General features: G+C 37.9%; 1 protein-coding gene across 1 annotated transcript in view; it reads right to left on the bottom strand.

The window, feature by feature from the left end:
* Positions 1-25,387, bottom strand: part of LOC126185051 (uncharacterized) — a 707,909-nt gene that overhangs the window by 47,154 nt on the left and 635,368 nt on the right. Inside the window, exons 65-67 of the mRNA XM_049927806.1 lie at positions 22,271-22,524; positions 14,096-14,235; positions 4,789-4,989 (exon numbers count right to left, since the gene is read on the bottom strand). Coding sequence (XP_049783763.1) covers positions 4,789-4,989; positions 14,096-14,235; positions 22,271-22,524 — 595 coding nt within the window. The remainder of the gene's footprint in view (positions 1-4,788; positions 4,990-14,095; positions 14,236-22,270; positions 22,525-25,387) is intronic.

Below are 25,387 nucleotides of genomic sequence, written 5' to 3'. Positions count from 1 at the left end.
CTTGAAATATTTAAAGAAACTTTTCAACTTAGAAACACATGCAACAAAATGACTAATAAACTTAAATGGAGAACTCAGGGTACAAAAATTTCTAGTGCTAGGAAGCGGAAACTCCACAATTAACTGAAATATAATAAAAACAGAAATTTTACTGAGTATGTTTGTCATTGTAAAGCAATATTTTTAAAAAGTTGTGAAGGCAGCCAAACAAATGGCGAACAAGGAGTTCATTGTATAACATAAAAGTACAACAAAAGCAGTATGGTCTGTTTTCAAATCATAGGTAGGTGTTAGAGTTAGTAATAATAAACTATCTAGGATTAAAGTAGATGATAGCTTTACTGTAAACCTGGCTCAAATATCTGAGTGTTTAAATGAATTCTTCATAAATGTGACAAAGCCAGATGTTGATGCAGATTAAAGAAAATCCCTTTGGACTCCACCAAGAATCTGAGTATCTTACAGCTGTTAAAAAAGTCACAATGAAAGATGTGGAAAATGTTATAGTACCATTATAAAATTAAAACTCTGCTGGGTGGGATGGGATACCACTAAAGTGATTAAAACAGTGTGTAGCATAATAGCACCTCTTGAAACTAAAATATTCAACCAGTCTTTTGAACAGGGATGCTTTCCCAATGTTTTGGAGTATGCCAAAGTTAGACCTCTGTTCAAGAAAGGGTTGAGGGAAGACAAACTATCACCCCATTTCTATTCTTCCAGTCCTGACCAAAGTGTTAGAGAAAGTAGCTACAAATCAGATGAAAAATTTTCTTGTAAAAAATATATTATTATAAGTAACCAGTCTGGATTTAAACCAGGAAAAAATACTCTGGATACAGTGAATAATTTAATTCAAAATATATGTAAATCACTGGGTCAGGGGAGTAAGTTACAGGTACCTTCTGTGATCTCACAAAAGCAATTGATTCCATCAACCATGACTTGCTTATCTACAAATCAGATATATACAGGATTAAGAACAATGCTCTAAACTGGCTAACATTATACTTACACAACAAAAAACAAAGGATAACTATCATCTCAGATGCAGTGAATTATTATTCTCAATGGAGTACAGTATCACAAGGTGTGCCTCAAAGCTCCATTTTGGGGCCAATCCTGTTCCTATTCTACATAAATGACTTACCCATATATATATATATATATAAATTCTCCTTCAGTTCTGTTTCCAGATTATTAAAGATGACAATGCACAAAAAATTCCAAGCTCCTTTGTAATCACACTGGTTCCAGTTAAATGGGTTGAAACTTGGTCTATTTCAAAACCAAACATTCAAAATTTGTGGAACTCAAAATTCAACATAACAATCAACTTATGAAAGAAGTTGATATTGTTAAATTCCTGGGACTAAATGTGGACAAGAACTTAAGCTAGAATACACATATTGACTTCCTATCAAATAAAGTAACAAGTTTCACATTTGCAATGCAAATACTAGTAAATTCCACTGAGTACATACAAAATTTTGAATCTGTCATTAGATATGGGATAATTTTCTGGGGAAGTTGAAACAGTGTATCTTAAATACTGGAACCACAAAAGAAAATTTTTTGATATATGAGTGTCACTCCAAAAGAAATGCACACTATTTTTTTTTTAAATCCATCTTTTATTCTACATGTTTGAAAGTTTTACAGTGTGTAAATACATCCTTTAGGAACAATCTTTTCATTTCTCCACATAATTTCCATCCCTCTCAACTGCCTTACGTCATCTTGCAACCAGCACCTGTATACCCACACGGTTAAATTCTGGACCAACCTGATGGAGCCACTGTTTGGCAGCGTGCACTAGGGAGCCAACACTTTCAGTATTCCGCAAACACTTCCTTCCCCTATCCTAATGTAGCATGACAATTCGTTCACTGTGATGCGTCTGTCAGCAGTCACCAATTCGATAACTCTCTGCACATTGTGTGGAGTGTGTGCAGTACGAGGCCTGCCACTGCGAGGACAATCCTCAATATTGCCGTACCCGCTTTCATCATGTAACCTGCTTGCCCACCGACTAACTGTACTGCGATCGACAGCAGCATCTCCATACACCTTTTTCAACCTCTTGTGGATGTTTCCCACTGTCTAGTTTTCACAGAATAGGAATTCTATGACAGCATGTTGCTTCTGACGAACGTCAAGATGGCTGCTACAATCTTGAAGACATGCTATGATGGTGTCACTCATGGGAAAAGTTTGAACTAAGTTTGAAAACAAGCATGAAGAATGTATCTAGACACTGTAAAACTTTCACACATGCAGAATGAAAACTGTATTTTTCCAAAAATAGTGTGCATTTCTTTTGGAGTGACCCTCGTATCTGTGCTGCACAGCAAACAGGGTCTTGTTGCCCATTATTTTGGAGATTACAAATCCTAACTGTTCCCTCCATATACATTTATGAAAATATAATCTTCTTACACAGCAGTCAAATATTATTTGAGGAGAATCATATCAACCACACATAGAACACAAGAAATAAAAATAATTTTAAACTACTCACACATCAGTTGACATATGCATGGAGTCCACAGTATATGGTGATGGCAATATACAGGGCAATTATAATTAGAGTTAAACTTTCAAAATCCTGTAGAAATAAGACCAGAATGATGTCAAATTGCAAAGAAATATTATCGCAGAAGGGGGAAAACGTATGGCAGAAGAAAAAAATGGTGTGAAAATTTATGAATAGAGGATGCCGTGTGTGTCAGAATACGTAAATGAAAACACCTGTTATGTGCACGACCCATTGAAGTTGGTGTAAACATGCTGGGTTCATGGCTTTTCCTCCTTTCGCATCTGCAACGTTCACCATGACTGTCTCAATGCAGGATCATGATCTGCTTGTAAAGCTGTATTACAAGGATGATGACTGTGCACATGTCGCTCTTCAGAAGTTCCAGACACTGAGCATTCATTGTCATCAATCACAACATCTTGCTTAAGAAACTTGAAGCTGAAGGTATTAGGGGCCCAGCCTATGAATGGATCAAATTGTATCTCCAAAATAGAAAGCAAGTAGTTGAGCTTGCTGTCCAAGAAGGGAACAAGATAAAGTCCTACTGCTCAAAAAAGCAGAACATTAAGTAAAGTGTGCCACAAGGCTCCATTATAGCACCAATTCTGTTTCTACTATTTGCAAATGACTTGGAACCAATTAATTCACACCATAATTACATAAAATTTGCAGATGACACAAATGTGATAATAAAAGGAAGGACCAAATAAAAATTACTGCATGAGATTAAAAAGTGTACCACCCATATTACAGACTGGTTGTCTGGAAACAATTTAGTAATAAACATAGAAAAAACAGTTCAATGCACTTACACACTGTGCAAAATATATGTCCACTAACATCAGATATAGAGTTGTTTACCAGAACCCTTGAAAATGTAAGCTCTACCAAATTTGTTGGAATATGAATCCAAGAAGATCTAAGATGCATCTTACATGCAAAATACATTACAAATAAATTGAATACCATATGTTATACTGTCAAAATTATTTCTGGTTGTACCTTGAAAGAAACACTAAAAAATGTATACCTTTCTCAGGCAGAATCTCTACTGTGATGTGAAATAATCTTTTGGGGAAATGCATCTGTCAGCAAAAGTTGTTTTATATGCCAAAAGAGAATTTTAAGAGGAATAGAAATTGTTACCACAAGAAGCTCACACGAGACCTTATTTAAGGAACTTCACATCCTTCCACAACCATGTGTAAATATTTTACAATAATAATATCGTTTAGGAAAAGCTTAGGAAATAGCAATAGTTTTTTATTGACTAACCGGAGTATCCATCTGTGCAACATATGGAGAAAGCAGTATGTTCAACATGCATACACAACACTAAAACAGAATGGACTACTGCAAATAGGAAACAGACTCTATGATAAGCTACCTTATAACATTACAACAATGAAAGACACCTCAAAATTTAAAACTGCTGTCCATAAATATTTATTGCAAAAGTATTGTTATAGTATGGATGAATATTTTGAAACATAAAAATATGTTTTGTCCATGTTCTGTACTTTGTATGTAAACCCAAACACCTTAATGCGGAAGTGTGTCATCTTTACTGTTTTACTATAGTAATGGATTTTTAAATGCATATGGTACTTCTGAATTCCCATGTTACTTGCTCATAGTTCCTTTCCCTTAATAATGTGAACTTATTCAGAAATAGTGTGCAATTCTGAATTTTTCACAAGATATCCACCTATAAACTTTTCTGGTCCTTGGGATAATACATGTATTATGTGAACATTTGTATCATCATTAGATCACTGACATAATCATTTTATCCATGTATCATCTCATCTCCATTTTTAACTTGTCCTATATCATCACGTGATTATCTGCACACAATGTATGATCTACAGGATAAATAAAATTACAATTACAACTGAAGTAATTATAAGTACTGGGTGAAGCTTGTGTAACATTGCCATATTTTTGTGGCAGCGAGATTATTTTGATTGTAAAATGTAGCCTCTGACAGACCATAAATATCTTTGAGTTTGTAACTTATGTTTGTCAAATCTAGCTCATTCATTATATGCATATCTTCTACTGAGGATCAACGTTTCCACATTTTCTTTGGTTTTCAATTTAACCATTTTTTTTCAATAACAAAGAAACATACTACACAGGTATGTATATGGTAATTTACATTCCTGATAACAAGAATCAATAAACACAACTTTAAAAATAAGTATGTGGCTACAGTGTTAAAATAGAGACTATTTACTTCTTTTTACCTGTTTGATACAAATCCATTATCGGTTAATTCTTTTGACAATGCAGATATCAACAAATCTATATTTCGATTTTCCCTGATATTTTTATTACACTCTGAAGCTTCAACAATAAAGACTATATCTGTTGAATGGGGAATAGAGGTTCCATTCAGCTGTAGAAAATCTCCTTCCACAAGATTTGTCCCATTTGGTAAGACACACCTGGACAAAGAATGATTCAATTAATTCATTAATAATAATAGTCTCCAAAGATTTCAAAAAGTTCTGACATCTTCAGAAGCTTGGATGTAAAATAAAAGTACCAAGAACACTTTCTGACAGTTTCATAAGAGTGGGTTTTAAATCTGAGGTACATGAATGGAAATAAGTTCCAAAACATATTAAATGTTGAAACTGAGACAATAAATACTGTCATGAGATCAGTAAGTTTTACAAAAATTGGAAAAAAATAATTTAAAATCTTCACACATGATTCCATACAGCTTGCTTTACACGTTCAACAGGCACATAATGCAGTTGTTTTTTATATTTAATGAATACACACACATTTGAAAAATAAATATATTACTTTCATGTGTAATACAGCTATATATTTAATTTAAGACAGTGAGATAATAAGTACAGTGTCATTGCCAAATACAACTTGAAAATCTTCCACAAGTCTCGAGGGATTTCTAAAGTTCAGTGAAGCTGACTAACAGACTGCCTGTTACAAAGGCATGGTTGTCTGTTATGGACATTCTCATTTGTTACAAATGAGAATGCAGCATGAAAAGCGTATTCAATTTTTCATGCTGTACTACATCTAATCTAGAGTTCTGCAAGGTTCGCAGGAGAGCTTCTGTAAAGTTTGGAATGTAGGAGACGAGATACTGGCAGAAGTAAAGCTGTGAGTACCGGGCGTGAGTCGTGCTTCGGTAGCGCAGATGGTAGAGCACTTGCCCGCAAAAGGCAAAGGTCCCGAGTTCGAGTCTCGGTCGGGCACACAGTTTTAATCTGCCAGGAAGTTTCACTTCATAAGAATAGTTAGTGAGAAAGATGGTCCATCACTGCAACTGGTAGGCAGTCCTACCCAGCAGACTGGAACAAGGGCCAAATAAGGAAACCAATGGCTTGTGGTTATTGATGAGGAGGAACCTCACCACATACACAAAGAAATGAAACTTTTTAAATCAAAAAAATTATAACTAGTGCCCCCTTTTCCACTTGTGAGTTGCTCTGTTGCTCAGCAGAAAGCATCTTCAATGCACAAGTGATGGGCTGTCTGGTGCTGTCTGGGATACACTGGGATGGTATGCCACCAATGCCATACTGGGATGCATCACAGACCAGGATCAAGTTTTTATCTGGTGAAAAGGAAGATAGACAGGGAGCAGAATACAAACACTGCTTGACAAACTGAAAAGTCCATTAACATTCTGCAGACCAGAGAGACTTAAGGTCCATCTGATGAAGTCTGTTAAGAGGCTGGCATATGTGTACAACCTGGGGACAAACTGAGCATAATACGAAATCTCACCCATAAAAAAACTGGAGGTTCTTCAGGTTCTTGGTGGTTGGTAGGTTGACAATGGCCTTAGTGTGGTCATTTGTGGGGATGAGACCATCTTTACTAAGCACATGATCCAAAATATTCACCTCTGTGGAGAAAAAACTGCACTTTTCCATGCTGCAATGAAAGTCATTCTCCAGAAGGTGTCGGAAAACCAATTGAAGGTTCTATAAATGCTCCTCCCACTGTGTCCAATGACAACTGCAGTTAAGTCTTGCACAAGTCAATGTAGGAAAAATACTATCCCCCTATCAACTTTGTCAACAGCCCCAGTTGCTGTGGTATGGGATATGAATCTGCAATACATTTCATGTTGACTGTCTGATTTATATTGCTGCAAAGGTGCACTGCACCATTTGGCTTGTAAATCACCACCAAAGGGGTGGCCCACAGACTCAGTGACATAGGAGAACCAACACTCTGATCCTGCCAATGCTGGCACTCAGCCTTGACCTTCATGGTGAAGGGAATGGGACAGGGACAACAAAATTTCAGGATCACTGACAGATTAAGGGAAACATGTGCCTCATAATTTTCTGGCTCCATGTATTCTCAAATAGCAGGCTGTAGGATCATAGTAAGGAGTCAAAATCATGAAAAGAATGGATTGAGACACTAAATGCACTTTGTCAATGATATGGAAGCCAAAAATACAAGACATACAAAATGTATTGAGCCGTAACTTATTTTGCACCAATGGTGAATTGACCACTAACATTGTAAGTAGCTGTTCCACATTCTTATAATGCCTGGAGATGGACAACTGCCCTCACAAGGGAATGCACTGTTTACTATAAGACACAAACTGACAGAATGGCTGTTTCAACACTGGACACCCCAAGATCTTGTATGTATCCAAATTAATGAGTCTGCCTGAGGCTCCCCCATCTACCTAAAATTTGACTGGCAATCTGTTCACAATCAACTTAACCAAACTACAATGGGGCAACATGCCTGTGGCATTAGAGGCAGCTCCCAAGTTCATGGAAAAGAGCAGACTAGCCAATGACTGACTCACGGCTTGCCAACTGTCACAAACAGCTGCCAAATGTCCTATCTGATGGCATGGCCTCCACATGTGGGCACTCTCAGCCAGTACCTAACAAATGGCAATCAGGGCAGGACTGGTGGCTCACGAAAGGAAGGGAAGGAGAACAACGCTGAGGACCTGAAAATCACCATGAGCAGAAATCACAATGCAGCAAGTGATGCAAACCTGCCGAGCTTGATATAGGGGAAGACAGGCAGGGCTGAGATGCTGTTGCATTATAATCATCAACGATAGCATCTCACAATGGTTGAGCAGGAGGCAAATCCATCTGGGGTAACCTGTTGGACACTGGGGGCTGTTGACCATGCACACCTAATTGTGCCACCTGCCAATTATCAGAAAAGACATCCCAAGCCACCAATGTAATTTCACACAATTCCACAGCTTGGGCAACTTCAGGTAAAGAGGGGATGGACAAGGCCAAAGCCTTAGTCTGAACCTCAGTATCAAGAGCTAAGTGGACAATTGTGTCCCAAATTATATAGACTGCATGAAGGGTATCACATTTGGTACACTCAAAATGGCACTTGCTTGAGAGGCCTTGCAGATCAGTGATCCAGTCTGCATATGATTACCTAGGGCATATGTGGTGCTGGTTAAACTGCAACCGTGCCACTACCATGTGGTTTTGATGGCTGAAATACTGTGTAAACAACTGACAAAGTTTGTCAAAGGAAAGCTTCTCAGGCTCAGCCCAGGGCTCCAAATTTTGGACAACTTCATATAAAAAAGATGTAAGTTTATGTATAAAAGCAAATTTAACTATAATAAACTTGAGAGGGCATTAGGCAATGAAAAATGGGAACTACTTTACAATGCAACAAATGTAAATGTTAAATGGGAAAATTTCTATAATTATTCAATAAAACAAACAATCCTGTTGGAAGAACTTCCGCAACTGTTGTAAATTTCTTTATTTTCACACGACCGGTTTCGGACTATTATAAGCCCATCTTCAGGTATTTTAGCTGTGCTGTGGACGTCGAGCGCCGCGTGTTCCAGGCATGGTGTGCTGCCTATGAGTGCGGAACAGGGAGTTCTCCCTGTTCTGTGCTCATAGGCAGCGCACTGCCTGTGTGTGTGTGTGTGTGTGTGTGTGTGTGTGTGTGTGTGTGTGTGTGTGTGTGTGTGTGAGCGCGCGCATGCATGTGATCTCTTTCTAGTGAATTCATGAATATGTAGCCCCCCCCTCCCCAGATTAGTTTCATGTTACTAAACCATACACATTTGTACTATTACCATTTGTACTATCACCATTTGAGCACTTTACAATACCAAATACCTTTAATATACATGGAACAAGTTAACTTCTTTCCTCTTCCACCTGTTTTTAGTTATTCTGTTGAATTTATTGTCATGATGCATTGGTGTATGTTCCACATTCATGAGTATATCTCTTTCTTTGAGGTGAGAGGCTTGTTGTGTTTTTATGCAGGATACAACTTTAAATTCATATAGCAGTTTTGATAAATCTGTTATGAATTATAAATACCTGGTTGTGCAATTCCTATTTTTTATTCATTTATATTTGCAGGTATGCAATGTGCACTTTCAGAAAGACGAAACTCTGTGGGAAAAGCAAGTTTGGAATGAAAGCACAGGACAATTATTACGTGCCTCCCTGCAAAACCCACCTTTGCAGCCAGGTGCAACTACATTGATATTCCCAGACTATCCCTATTACTAATCAAAAGAAGGCAGCAGACATGAAGGGACAGAGGAGAAAAAGCTTAGGTTTAGAAAATTAACGACATGCAGTAACACTACAGTATAGTCTATCTAATAAAAAAGACTATGATTAAGCTTTCAGTTCCTTAGAAGAGTAACTGTTTCATGACAAGGAAGTGGAACTGCCCTGTGAGTGGAGAATAACTGAAAGGAAGAGTGAGTTGGTGTATTTTGTGCAGATCAAAAGAAACCCAGCACCATTAATTACTCATTCTGTTGTTATAGATATGTATTTAATTATTTCATTATTCAAGAAAAAATTGCAATTTAAGGCATTAGGAAATAGTTCTTTTCCTTGAGCTGTAAATAATGTACAAGAAACTGTGAATCTGTTACAAGAATTTTCAGACATAGATTCTGGGTGTTCAGAATGTTGTATAGAGAATATAGTAGAGGTAGTGACAAAGAGTTTAGGAGTGTTGGAAAATAAAGTAGAGGAGTGCGAAAAGATGTTGGAATTTAGATCTGAACAAATTACTCTTATAAATGTCAGCAAATTTAATCATAGGTTTAGATCCACATTCATGATAGTTTGTTGTTTATTGTTTTCTATTTCTTCTCATTCCTATAAGTTTGTAGATACCACTTCATTACTGAAAATGTCACATACAAGTACTCTACATAGAATCTGCAGCAGATTTAACACAAACCATCAACATCAAAAGTTTGGGGGAAGTAACTTCCTATCTTATGCAAATAAAAATAAGGTATTTCAGAGAGCCTTGAGATAGCTAGCAGTAAATTCAGTTTGCAACATGGATCATCAACAGCTGAGTACATTAAAATAATAACAAGATGGTCTCAGGTAATATATATCAAATCAGTCTTTAAAGGGAACACAAGCAAAATCCATATTTTGAGTCTTTGACAGCTGAAAGTGCCTTTATGAAATTTTTGCAAGGTTTTAAAGACTGGCTTGATGTCTGGAAAGCTAAAGGTCTGTCAAGTGGATTTCTTACAAGAGACACATTTCTTGCTATCTGGCACACAGCATATGCCATTACAGAAATTCATCATTACTTCACTGAAGAGCTAGGTACGAAGAATTTATTGACAGCCGAGCTTCAAACAGATGTGCTTGAGTGGCATTTTGGCAAATAGAGACAGGTAGCAGGATCACAATATAACATTTCAGTGACACAGGTTTAGGAAGCAGAACAGAAACTTTACATCCAAACTGTAATGCCTCTGCTTTTAATCTCTACTTCTTATGGCAATATCATAGTAAGTGCCATTAAAAATTTTATGCTTTCAGAAGTTGAGACAGACTTTGTAGAAATAGAAGTCAGTGTATATGAGGAAGACATTTCTTCATTGACAGACATTACACCTTCTTTAACTATCATTGCAGGCTAATGTGGTCACACAGTAATAAAAAGTTGAAATGTGGGATTTGCCTTAGTGAAATTTTTATTGATAAAGTGTTGCCTTTGAATAAACATTTTAGGTTAATACAGCAACTTGACCATGCAGAATTAAAATATCCATCAGACACTGTTTTGAACATTATTGTTTATACTTATGTTGTCACAAGTAAATTACTTAATGGACAGGAACAATATTTTCTTTCCTGCAGCAGGCAACATGCTACTGCATGTGCAACATCACTTGTTACTATCAAAGAAACTGACATCGTATTAGTTGATGGATTTTGCCCCAATGGACATTCATCTCACTAAATAATGGAAAATGTTGTTTGGGTTGGTGTTAACATATTTTTGAATAACTATTGTAAAAAAATTAATGGCAAAAAAATCTCAAAGAATACTCAGCAAAAATTGTGACCTCTTTATAATTAATTTTTCTGCTTAACATGAACTTCATATGTGAAACTGTTCTCTGTATTTAACTTAGCTATATACATGTAGGAATGAAACACTCTATTTCAGACATTTATTGTTATGTCATTGGTGCTGACTGATAAATATACAATTTCCAATTGTCATGTTTCCTGTCTTTCACTTTGCATTGGTTTATACAGTACAAGATGATGAGTAAAACAAAATAAAATTCCCACCTAACATTGTTACACTTTTTTAGGTTTATTTTACTGGCATATTATGTATTTGATTCTGTGATCAACAACAGACACACCTCTGTAAAAGTTTGTCAAACAGAGCTCTGAAAACCGACTTCATAATGTCCATTGCAGCTTACAACGAGTAGTGCCATTTATGAACTGCCTTGAAACCAATACAATTTTTCCACAGGATGCACTGTTATTTTTATGGTACATTTGCCTCAACAAATCTGTAGGAAAAATTCCTACCATTTCTAAGAGAAGCATTTCAACCAAGACTGCACTCTTTCAGGTATTAAATAACCCTGCCAACAATCAAAATTTGCATTTGATTTTTAAAATGGATTGCATTTCAAGGCCTGCGAGCTTCTCTTCAGGTACTGCATATGTTGACTTTTTGTCAGTGCAGTTGAAATGAGACACTAAATTTATGAAAGTGTTCTTTTTCACAATCATTTCATTAACCGTTTGTTAGTGTGCTGGGGTTTCACACACCCTTGTCGATGTATTTCTCAGCTTTGCCACGAGATGGCATAGAATTTGTGTTTAAACACTTGACCAGCTTACTTTTATGAACTATTGATGGTATTTTAGTAGTAAATATCAGTTAGCTTGGTTTGTGGAGGAAGATAGTGGTTAGGGAGGGAAACATGGCTTCACCTTTGCCTTTCACGGTTTCTTGGCTGTCACAAATTTGCTTTCTCTTTTGTGACATTAGCAATTTTCTGCACTTACGTTTCATAAATTCCACAAAAGCTGTTTTCATAGAAATAGAACTGTAGTTTCACTTGTTCCACATTCAGTACTTGTGCAACTACTTTTTTTTCAGGTCCCAATCTCTGCTAAGAATGAAGGAAACAACAGTGCATTTTAAAACATGTAAACAAGAGGAAGAGGTAACTTTGACCACAAGAATAAGTATATGTGAAATGCTCATGGTGACAAATTTCTTTTAAACAGTAGTAAACTTGGCAGGTGAAAATTTGCAAATAACAGAAAAACGAGTGTGGTGGAAACCTTCTCTTAAATTACAATAAACTTAAGATAAGAAAAACATACTACTGAGCAATAAGTTACAAGGCTAGCCAGCTTTGGAGCGTGAACTACCTCAGACCATGTACGTGACATCACAGATGGCCACACAGGCTGTCTTTCTATAGGAGGTGCTGACTCTACACACTTGAGCAATATTCTAAAATGGGACACACATGTGTTTAGTAAGCAATCTCCTTTGTATACTAATTGCACTTTTGCAGTGTCATACTGATGAGTCCACTGTATGCAGACAGTACTGTTCGTTGTGAGCCTATGAGATAATTTCATGAATGAGATATACAAGTAATGTTTTTAAACAGGCACTCATTTCAACCATTTTTGAACACACAGCTACCTGGTATCAGAGGCATACAGATCATCACATACAGATAATCACAAATACTTTTTACTGGATAATATTAGGCATAAGAATTTTTCAAAATTACTTCCTCCACTTCACTTAGGTTATTGTTATTATTTGGAAAAATTTTGGATCAAAACTCTACATGAGGCAAAGTAGTATGTAAAGTAAATGTGTATAAAAAAGGAAATACTGCCTCAGAGTGAATAGTTTTACCAAACAGTCTTCCACAGAGGTTACGTTAATAATGCTTTGGGCAGAACATTCATATGTTTAGCTATTTCTATAACAATATTATTTAAAATAAACAAGAATTTTTTTAACAATTTTAACTGTCTGAAAAAGTGCTCTGGCTAATTTTTGAGCTACATTTAGAACAGGCGAAAGTATCTACATTGTGGATATTCTGCATGCAAAGGATGCAGCCCATATCTCCTTTATCCTTGCCAACAACCACATTTTTGTTGTGACAAAATCACCATTTCCATCAGCAGATGGTGCGGAGAATATTGTTTGTGCTTCACATCACTGCAAGTAGCTCAATGTGAACAGTTGCCAGGTAAATACTCCTGGCAAATTGCAATGTGCTGGCAGCAAGCAGTGACATGCTGGCAGTGAAGTTGCAGCATAAATGCAGCCTTAGTCTCACTAGACATGCAGGAGAGCTTTTGTGAAGTTTTGAAAGCAGGAGAGCTTCTGTGGAAGGTAGGAGTGAGGTACTGGCAGATGTAAAGCTGTGAGAGCAGGTTGTGATAACCCAGACAGTAAGAGCATTGCTAGTGAAATGCAAGTTTCTGGGTCTGAATGCTGGTCTAGTACACAGTGGTAATCTGCCAGAAAGTCACACTGAAAGTTATTTCTGTGTCTACTGTTTGCTGTCCATCCAAGATAATATGGGACACTCTGGCAATGAAGAACTGAGATATCGATATATTCTCACCAACAGATATTTAATTGGTCACGAGTTACAGGATTTTGGGAAATGAAGAAACTTTCACTTTGTCTGTGCCTTTAGAACATCACATTACAAGCATGAATTGTGTTTTGTGTGATTAATGTTTGTAGAATCTGTGCTAGTTATTATTATGTACTAAACAGGTCACTCTGTTCAGATTTACACTGATATAGAATGTTAGTTCTATGACACTGCTCAGGAGTTTGCATCATTTGCATGATTTGTATGATTACAATCACATGAACTGAGTTATTGCAAGAATCTTCTTAAAACAACATAAGTGTAGCATACAGAATGTCCCCAGTTTCCATATAAAAATTTGAAATTACTTTTGTTGATGGACTGTTGAAAATAACAATGCACAATTTTGACCCCTTTCCGCCCTTAAACTACAGAACTGGAGCCCATGTACAGAACGGTTTCCTGTATTGTGTATATTCATTAAAAACAGTTCCTTTTAAACTAGAACATGACATGAAGTCTCATGAGGAGCATTTATGCATGAAAGACAAAAGTAAAATTCAAAAACTTTTGAACAGTGGGAATGTAACTATACTGTAACATAACTTTGAGATAGTATTGTATCCTTAATGACAATAACTCACTTTACACATGTATCTGGAATTCTTAACGGGGTGTGTTCCAGCAGACAAGCCTGCATATATGCAATTGCAGTTGCACAGGCCTCATTTTCATTCACTGGGTCACTGTTTGTGCACATATTCCAGAATGGTGTTGGATCAACCTGTAATTTTGTTCAGATATTAGTCAAAATGAGCACCTCTAAAATGTATAAAAAAATATTTCCATGCTAAAATGATAATATAAGCTTCTTGAAGCATATACATGAATTCCATAAAAGAGAATCACATGCAGGACGATCTGATGAACTGAGAACTTTGTACAGGGCATAGTACTCTGACCAAGGAAAACAAATTATTTAAAAAAGAAAATTTGTACAAGTGAAATGAGGCTCTAGTACTTCATTTAGCCACCTCTACAATAAGTACATAATGTGGATAAATACAGTTCCTCTATATGTTATTAATGTCAAAACTGAATATGAATATCTGGCAGAAAATAACTTGCTTCCAGTAAGTTTTATATCACCTGTGTGAGAAGACGCATTACAGCATGTCTCACTATTGGTTTCCTGTTATGTACCCCTACTTTGTATGATTTTCAGTAGTCTCTAGTAGTGACATGAAGAATAGTGGTAGTACAAACAATGTGCAAATCATCTTGTGGTCATACCAATTATACACACTGCCACTAGACCTTTTATATTGAGTTATACTTAGAATGCTTCTGTCTGTTTATTTCAGCACATACGAGAACACAAAAATCTGCTCAAATGCAAATTGAAAAGCAACAATTGGTGGAAGTGGTGTAGACAAAAAAATTAACCTTCAAGTACACTGCATAATGAAGCCACGCAAAAGAAAAGTAAAGATATGGAGTGAGTGGGTTGGTGAGTACAAATGCATATGTATATCTGATGAGCACAGTGATATTAATTGTGTAATGCTATTGTGGTGTAACTGCATTTGTAAATTTCTAGTATGCTTATAAATTCTTTGGGTAATTCCATAAATTGACATGTTCAGTGTCACGTTGTACTATATATGCTGTTTTGCCTATATGGCTTACAGGACTGTCTCAACACGTCTATAACATTTCTATATCCTATTACACTGCCTAACATCTTGTCAATACAGCATAAATCAGAAGATCTGGCATACAGTTACCAAAATCTGATGGCATTAAAGGTGTATATGTACAATAGCAGACAACACAAACACAAACATCCACACACTGCAAGCTACCATGAAGAACTTGCACACCTCCGTGTCACCCTTGGTCACATTCTGAATTTTTTTATTAAAATAAAAAACCACCTGGATGCAACACATTATCTTTGGGTACTTTTAAACACTCCTTATAATGCACTTTTTTGGCAATGATTGTGGATTAAATTGCAATTTAAGACATGTGTCACTCAGAATGAGTTGCAAGTTTCTATATTTACATCTGCACTCAGGAAACCACGGTGGAGTGCATGGCAGAGAGCACTACCCACTGTATCTGTCATTACAGTTTCTTTCCATTCAATTCATGTGTGGAAAGTGGGAATAATGACTGCTTAAATATCTGTGTGTGCTCAATATTTGTCAGGGATAACAAGTTGCTTGGGTGTCTCATGACAGAAGAATTGTAAATAATCTAGTAAACTGTACTTAAAGTAGGTTTTGTTTCTATATGAGGAGAACAACAATTTGGCATTAATACATTCAACAAATATTCACATTTTTACTTAGGGGTACAAAATAGACTAGCCTCCAAGTGGTGTACCCCGGGCAACATAACTAAGTTATGGCTAAATAGTCTACAGATATAGGCTGCTGGACCTCTGGTGGTTGCAAATTACCTTAGGATATCCCAGCTGTTAGAGGATACATAACAATGAAGCAAAACAGTTCTGCCAAGAACTACCTGACAAAGGACTTAGGGAATACCCTCCGGCTCTTACAGCTAAACATAGAGGGAACAAGCAGAGCAAAAAGTGAGTATCTCACTCAAATATTGATTGAAAACAAGGTGGACGTTGTTCTACTACAGGAAACCCACTGCTCAGATGAAACCCAACTTCATTCCAGGTGCAAGCTCCCTGGCTACACGTTAGCTGCTGCGACATACCATGCAAGTTACGGATCTGCAACATATATCATGAATGATGTTGAAGAGGTAACAGATGTCCAAACAAAAATGGAAAATAACATCCATACCATCAGGCTGAAAGTCGCCAACACAGAGATTGTGAACATCTATAAGCCCCCAGCACAACCCACCACAGCATCAAAATATTCCACATCCAGGAATAGTAATTGGAGACTTCAACAGCCATAACACACAATTGGGCTGCAGAACCACGAATGAAGATGGTGAGAAAGTATCAGAATTGGCTGAAATGGAAAGCCTTTTCTTACTATTTGACAGGAAGGACAAAGGGACATTCCGCTCAGCTAGATGGGCTCAGGACTACACTCCCGATCTCTGTTTCGTCACCACTAACAACAAAGGATTACCCTTGCAGACCAGCAGGAAAGTGCTCAGTGATTTCCCTAGAAGCCAACACCGACCTGTACTGGTGAAAATTGGACTCGAAATCCCAGTTGTGAAGTCTATACCAAAGCCACGATGGAACTTCCAAAAAGCCAAATGGGAAAACTTATCTGAAGAGGTTGATCATATTATTCAGTTTATTCCACCTAAAGTTAGGCACTACGACCACTTTGTTAGACTAATTCATTCCATTGCCAGATAACATATTCCAAGAGGCTACAGAGAGAACTACATTCCTGGATGGAGCCCTAGATGTCAAGAATTGTATGACGAATTTAAAACGACTTGAGACACCAAGGTAGCAGATGAATTGATTTCGGCCCTAGATTCAGCTAGGCAAAAGAAATTTATTAAGAAAGCTTGGCAGTGCCACAAAAGTTAATATATTATCAGACAAAATAAATCCTAACAAAATAGGAGCCAGGATTGTTAATATAACAAGAACACCAAGCAACAACAACAAACAGAAAGCCAAAGAAATAAAACATGAGCTAAAGTCTAAAATGTCTCAAGCACAGCCTTCCGAATTTGCACAGAAAATCTCTGCAGCCGAAGTTGTTTCAGCCCTAGATACTCTAAAATCTGGTAAACCAGCTGATTGTGATGGTATATACCTGGAGTTCCTTAAGCATGCTGGCCAAGGTGCAGTGCAGTGGCTAACTGCACTGTTTAATGAAATTCTCGCAACAGGAAGACTGCCAAATCTTTTTAAGAAAACTAAAATAATTGCCATCCTGAAACCGTCAAAATCTGGTAACAATCCTGAAGACTATAGACCCATTGCACTTCTAAGTGTCTGCTATAAACTGCTGGAGAGAGTACTCTATAATAGAATTGCACCAACTATCCTGAAACACATTCCTGTAGAACAGGCTGGCTTCAGACGAGACTGCAGTTGTAGCGATCAAGTGCTAGCGTTGGCAACATACATAGAGAAGAGCTTCGAAGACCTGAAGAAAGCAATGGCCATGTTTATTGACCTAACATCAGCATATGATACAGTGTGGCGGAAAGGCATGCTTCTTAAGTTCTTAAGAATAATTCCATGTAAAAGAATTGCACAACTACTCAATAACATGCTGTCCAACAGGAAATCCCAAGTTCACCTAAAAGGTCAAGTAAGCAAGGTATACAATTTAAATGACAGACTACCACAAGGATCAGTATTGGCCCCCCTACTTTTCAATTTATATGTCGCTGACTTGCCAGAAACGAAAGCAAGAACATTTATCTATGCTGATGACATAGCCTTAGTGACGCAGGCTAACGATTTTACAACTTCAGAAATGACTCTCACTCAGGATCTGCGAGTTCTAGATGAATTTTTTAATGGATAGTGACTCAAAGTAAACAGAAATAAAACTGAATCCTCCACCTTCCATCTGAGTAATAGGCATGCTCGCTATAAACCGCAAATTTCCTTTAGAAATCAGTAGCTGTTATATAACCCATTCCCAAAATATCTCGGCGTGACCTGGGATTGTTCACTAACATATAGAAAACACCTAACTGAAACAGCTTTAAAAATGAGAACCAGAAACAATATATTACACAAACTCTCCGGAACAAGCTGGGGAGCTAAAGCATCAGTATGCAAAACAACTGCCCTCTCACTTGTATACTCTGTTGGGGAATATTGCAGCCCAGTATGGCTGAACAGCGCTCATACAGCCATGGTAGACACGCAGCTGAATGTAGCCATGAGAAGCGTATCCGGGACAATAAAATCCACACCCACAGAATGGCTACCTGTTCTGTCTAATATTGCACCACCGAAGTTACGACGTCAAGCAGCATTGAAGAGGGAATGTGAGAAATGCTCCAAGAATCCCGAGTTACCGCTACACCAGGACTGTGATGCCACTCAAAGGCAATGTCTTAAGTCCAGGAAACCCTCCTGGAGACTTGGAAAAAGGCTTACTTCTGAAGGATTCCAACCAGAAACAGCATGGCGGGAAGAATGGTTCGTAACCAATCCCGATTCTGCAGGTCTCATTGTTGATCCTACATGAGTCCCTCCTGGATTCCACTTACCTAGGAGGTCGTGGACTATCCTAAATCGCATACGCAGCAAGCACGGAAGATGCCAGGACTTGATGCATAAGCGGGGAATTGCTGAAAGTGCCAAGTGTGACTGTGGACACCAACGACAAACAATACACCACATAGTCACAGAGTGTCCCCTATGGAAATATGCGGGAACTCTGACCAGCATACATGAGGTCTCTGAGGAAGCAATCTCCTGGCTGGATACTTTCGATATTAACCTATAGTTTTTATTACAACTTGAAGCTCTGTTTGTCAATATTACTGTTTATAAAAACCACATTTTCTCTTTTACATGTAACTCATCCTAGTGTTTTTATCCATATGTATATTATTGATTTATCGATCTAATCTAAGACTTTTATTACCATAAATGAATGTAATCTATTTTATTTGTAGTATATGCATATTGTGTTACCAGTAACATCATTGCTGTTCAATTCAAGTAATGTACCCTTGATGCCAAAAGAAATAATAAAAAAAATTTTACTAACAAAAAATGTATCACTTGGAAAATTGAAGCTTTCCTTATTTCCTTTCTTAATCACCTCTGTTATTTAATGATTTTTCATATCTGTCTATTAGTTTTATCATTTTTTGTCATAGGCAGTTGCCACAAGTCTTTATATCAGTTGTTCAGTGCATTTTTGTCATCAGTTTCAAAATGTTTCTTGCCCTTGAGTTTTGTGAAAGATAAAAATCACTAGAACCAAGACCCGGATCAAAGTTTTTCCACACAGATTGATTCAACAAGTGCATGGTTGCAGAAGCATGATGAAGCAAAAGTTTCCTTGTTTTTGTTTTCAGAGAAGTTTATTTCTTGGGTAATGAGAGTTGATTCCATTTGAGTGACTGATACTAGATCTTTGATGTGAAGTGAGATGCTCATACAGTATCTCATCACCAGCAAAAATTTTATCAAGAAAGGCATTTCCATCTGCATTATACCATGGCAAAAATGTCAGTGATGCAGCTATTCAGTGTCTCTCTTGTGTTTGTCACTCAGCTGCAGGGAACCCACCGTTCATAAATTTTATTGCACCTGAGATGAATAGCCCCAATTTAAACAAGCAAAGAACAAAATATATTTGAGAAATAAATGTGCGATGCATCTAGAGTTACACGTCTGTCTTGCACAATTCCATTATTCAATTTATTCTTCCAGTCATTGGTGGCGAGTGGCAGAGATCTGGACTGAATTCCATGGTGCGCATTTGTCTGTCCATTATTGAAAATTTCATACGGCTTCCTCTATTTCTCTTCATTCAGTACTGTATACCATATGACATCCTTACTTGACAGTAAATTTCTGCAGGTTTCAAATGCAGAGAATTCAAAAACTGAATAACATGACTTCATAGCCAGTCATATTTTTATCACAGAGATGACAAACAGTCACAGTATTCACAATAATAACTTGTTTTGGGTGGATCTCACATGACACTGACAAGATACTATGGAAACCATTTGACCTAGTATAACAGCATCATATCACACAGGGAATAGGTTTTTATTTCCCTGATTATTCGTGTACGTAATGAAAGGAATGAGGCTGTGACCAGCAGCTTTCTCTCATTATATGCTGACTATAATGGTTGGTAGGAAAACACTTACTACTTTCTTTTCATTTTGTTCACATTCCTCTTTCCTTTTGATTCCTTCTAGTGCCTTCCCATTGTTTTAAATGCTAAGATACCTGGACAAACAGTTGCTGTCATTATTACAACATGTAACACCTTTATCAGCCTTGGAAACAACTGCAATTCACTGACTCTAAAATGGCCTTGATAACATTCAGAATATAGGAGTTACCAATGTCAACTTGTGAATGTCAAATGCTTAGCATATACTCTGTCGCTAACACTAAGCCAGCAAAATCCTGAGACTTCACAAGTGGCAACTAGTGGATATCAGTTTCTTGAATCCTAGCAGCCCTGTGTTGTTGCTCTGATTCACAGAACCTGTCACCTTTAACATATGAAAGACAGATTAGATATTGCAGAATGAATTTTAACTCTGCAGCAGAGTGTGTGATGATTTTAATTGTCTGCTCAACCAGGAATTAAAACTGTGATCTTTGCCTTTCATGGGCAAGTGCTCTGCCAACTGAGCTATCCCACCATGACACATGACCTGCACTCACAGCTTCATTTCTGCCAATATCTCTCTGCTACATCCCAAAAATTCATAAAAATTCTCCTCGTACATTATGGGCCTAGCACTCATGGAAGAATGTATGTTCACTGCATAGGTCATTTGGTGCAGTATGTGCCTGCAAAAGGTAAAGGCTCCAGGTATGAATCCAGGTCAAACACACAGTTTTAATTTATTTTAAATTATATGGGGCATTCAAAAAGAAATGAGCCAAAAGCATAATTATATAAACCAGTAGCAGTATATTAGGAGTATTGGCCCTGGCTGTTGAGAAATTTGTCACACTGTGACACATGGCAGTGAATGGCTGTCTCATAAAATTCCCGGGGCTGTGATGTTAACCAGTTCCGTACATACCGCTGGATGTCGTCATCCAAGGTGAATCATTTGCCCCTCAGGGCCTTTTAAAGGGGAACAAAAATGGGATAATCGCAGGGAGAGAGATCCAGACTGTATGGAGGGTGGCTGAGAACCTCCTATTTGAATATCTGCAGGAGTGCTGCGATTGTGTTGGCTGTAAGAGGCTCTGCATTGTCATGGAGCAGAATGACCACACGGGTGAGATTGCCTGCATGTTTTGATTTGATCGCTTAGTGAAGGGTGGTCAAGGTTTGCAAGTAATGCTGGGCATTCACTTTGTCCCGTGTTGCAGGAAGTGAATCAGAAGGGGGCCATCTTGGTCAAATAAGAACATCAGCATAACCTTTTGATTCACCTTGGACCATGACATCCAGCTGTACCTGTGGAGCTGGTTAACATTGCAGTTATTCACCACCTTGTGTCACAGTGGGACAAGTCTCTCAACAGCCACAGTCAATACTTCTAACACACAGATACTGGTCTCTGTAATTATGTCTCTGTATCATTTCTTTTGAATGCCACTTATAGGAAACATACCAATGCAGAGTGAACATTCATAATGGAAACAATTTCCTAGGTTGTGACTAAGACATTTCTTCACAATATCCTTTCTTCCAGAAGTGCTAGCTCTGCAAGGAATGCAGAAGAACTTCTGTGAAGTTTAGACAGTATAAGAAGAGGTACTGGCAGAAGAATAGTGTAGGTAGTGAGTGGTGCTTGGAAAGTTCAGTTGGTAGGGCACTTGCTCACAAAAAGCAAAAGTCCTAGGTTATAGTACAGGTCAGCATACAGTTTTAATATGCCTGGAAGTTTTGGGTTAAAAATTCATGCATTTTTTCTAATACACTTGGAAATATTTGTCATTTGAAAGGCACATCAACTATGAAGCTAAAAATACATCTAAAACTCAACCAAGTTTTCGCTTTGTACCTAACATAATCAGCAACTGTTCTTTTATTTCTTCTAAATAGACTTATTTTTTTCTAGTAAGTAGCCCACTACTTTGTAATATGTTATATCTACCATCTAGGACTCAATATTCCTTGAAAACTTAAAACATGTATCCATATATCAATAAACTACAATTTTCCTCTTACCATGGTGAAACAAGTGCTGAACTGAGAAGATTTACTTTTAAAAAATGCCTGGCACAAGTTTCTTAATTTTTCATTTGGCTGTACTATATCTATTGCGAAGTTCTTATCTGAACTGCATTTGTGAGGTTCTAGAATCCAACTTTGGGTAAACCTTTCTACATCAGTTTCCACCTTTCCATATGAAGTTAAGAAATCATTTATTGGCTCATTATCCATTGTTCCCAGCAATCCAAATGTCTTGCCATAATGCCATCCTGAGAACAAAAATTTTACAGTTAAACATGATGTAGCAAAAGCAACTTTGTTTTCACCTGGACATTTTATAGTAAAGTGTTCATGTTTCTTTAGAATTAACACAAAGTTTTAATGTTCATACCACTGAAAGCAACAAATTTCAAATATAGAGATACAAAATTTTTGTCTTTTATTCCTGTATAATAATTGTTTTTGAAGGAATGATTCCTTTAATGTACCATCACAATTTTAAGTAAGTAGTAACTTAGGTGAATGCTTTCTCATAACATAGTTATAGCCTAATTAGACAAGGGGAAATGTAAGAATATTGTAATGTTGCATCTATAGATGTATATAAACTTCATAAAATCCAGGATGGAATAACAAAAATATGAAAAGTGTAGTTGCCATTCACCATACAGAGAAGACACTGAGTGGCAGACACAGTGAAAATGATCGCTAGATATTATCCACGTGTTGGACTAAGTCCTCCATCGTAGGTAGACAAAACCTGACTGTAACTGTGACTGAGGTGACCAGCAATTTTTGCTTTGTGGAGTACTGGCGGTACAGAAGAGGTGTGGTGTGAGGTGCAGATTGGATAACAGGTCAGATGTGGGAGGGATGTGCTAGTGCTGCCCCTTGTGGGAGTACGTGGGGACAGAATTGTGGGCTACAAGGTAGACAAAACCTGACTGTAACTGTGACTGAGGTGACCAGCAATTTTTGCTTTGTGGGGTACTAGCGGTACAGAAGAGGTGTGGTGTGAGATGCAGGTTGGATAACAGGTCAGGTGTGGGAGGGATGTGCTAGTGCTGCCCCTTGTCGGAGTACATGGGGACAGAATTGTGGGCTACAAGGTGCAGCATCAGGAAACTATATTGGTGGAGGAGAGTGAGGGGAGGGATTGGGGGGGAGGAGGGGACAGACCAATAACAGAGAAGTAGAGAAAGGGAAAGGACTATGTAGGTGCCCTGACAGGATAGAAGAAGTGTGTAGAACTGATTGCGAGCAAGGAAGGGGCAGACAGGTGGATGACAGAGAAAACCAAAAGTTGAGGCCTATGGAGTTATGAGAATGAAGGTTATACTGCAAGTTCAGAAAATCTGGTGTTGATGGGAAGAATACATACGCCCACTCTATGAAGCAGTCACTGAAGTAAAGCATATCATGTTAGGTAGGACGCTAGCAACTGAGTGGTCCAGCTGTCTCTTGGCCTTTGTTTGTCAGTGGCCGTCCATGCACATAGGAAGCCTGTTTATCATCATGGCCTTGTAGACTGCCCATGTAGTTACAATTAAGTTGGTAGATCACATGGCTGTTTTCACAGATGGCCCTGCCTCTGAAGTGGTAGAAGATGTCATGACAGGACAGGAGTAGGTGATAGTGGGAGGATGTATGGGACAGGTCTTGCACCTAGGTCTACTGCAGGAATATGAGCCATGGTGCAAGAGGTTGGGAGCAGAGGTATAACAGAGACGCACAAGGATGTATAGGTTCGGTGGGCAATGAAATACAACTTTGGGAAGGATGGGGAGGATACTGGGTACTGGGTTAGATGGGAGGATGTTTATCATTTCAGGGCATGACAAGAGGTAATCAAACCTTGGTGGAGAGTGTGATTCAGTTGCTCCTGTTGTGGGCAGTACTGACACATGGGAGGGCCACTCCTATTTGGTTGGGCAGTGGGTATGTGGGGGACTGTAGATGACTAGTGGGACAAGATATGGGGAATGTCTTTCTGGGTAATATGGGAGGGTAATTTCTGTCTGTGAAGGTCTCAAAAAGGCCCTTGGCATATTTGCAGATGGACGGTTCATCACTATATGAGTGACGACCATGAATGGCTAGGCTGTATGGAAGGGAACTGTTGGTGGGGAATAGGTGGCTGCTGTCAAAGTGGAGGTATTGTTGGTGGCTGATAGGTTTGAAGTGGATGGAGGTAATGATTTAAACATCTTTAAGATGGAGGTCAATGTTGAGGAAGGTGGCTTGTTGGGCCAAGGAAGGCAGGTGAAACAATTGTGTTGAGGTTCTGGAAGAATGTGGACAGGGTATACCCACCCACAGACTAGGGTTTTGGGATTCTGTGAGGGTAGTAAGGATTCTTCTAGATGGTTCATGAATGACTTAACATAAGATGTTGCCATGTGGACGTCATCTTCAAATATGTCAAGCATCTGACTCAGACCTTCACAGAATGAAATTACCTCCCCAGCCTTGTGCAAAGAGAAATGTCCTATGTCTTTGCAAAATAATTCGCAAAAGTGTCACATGCTTCGACAGTTTGGATGCTGTGTCATCTGTTATGAGCTTTAAATTATGAAACATGAGAGAGCAGGGATGAGGCAGTGAGACGGCTAGCACTTGGGCTATGCAAGCAGCAGGTAAGGATGTGTCAGTAGCTGGAAAAATCCACACGCGAGGGGTGTATGTTCTGTAACTTACGCTCACCTACTGGACATGTACCATGATAGAAGAAAATGGCTACATGTGTATGACAAAATGCTTAAGTTGACAGGAAATTAGGAATATGGCTTCCAGATATGCTAGCACAAAGATTAGCATACCTAATTAAGCACAGCAATGAGATGACATGTTTATTTGTATTTGTATTTCTTTATTGGTCCTGTAAATCATGTTTAGGTACATATTTTGCACAAACAATGTAGGACAGGTCAGGATAATGTGATGTCTGGCTTAAAAGTTACTAGCAATGATTAGTTTAATGTTTATAAAACTCATAATGTGTATAGAGAGTTCAGAAAAAATGCTTATGATAGCTTTAATAAAAGCTTACTACACCAGATACAAGATAAGCACAACTCAACAAATATGCGGTTGTTCATATTTTTTGCAATAAACATGCCATCAGTAAAGACC

Source organism: Schistocerca cancellata, chromosome 4 (genome assembly GCF_023864275.1).
Source record: "Schistocerca cancellata isolate TAMUIC-IGC-003103 chromosome 4, iqSchCanc2.1, whole genome shotgun sequence".
Lineage (NCBI taxonomy): Eukaryota > Metazoa > Arthropoda > Insecta > Orthoptera > Acrididae > Schistocerca > Schistocerca cancellata.
The sequence above is the reverse complement of the archived record's forward strand: the minus strand, read 5'-3'. Positions and strand labels throughout refer to the sequence as shown.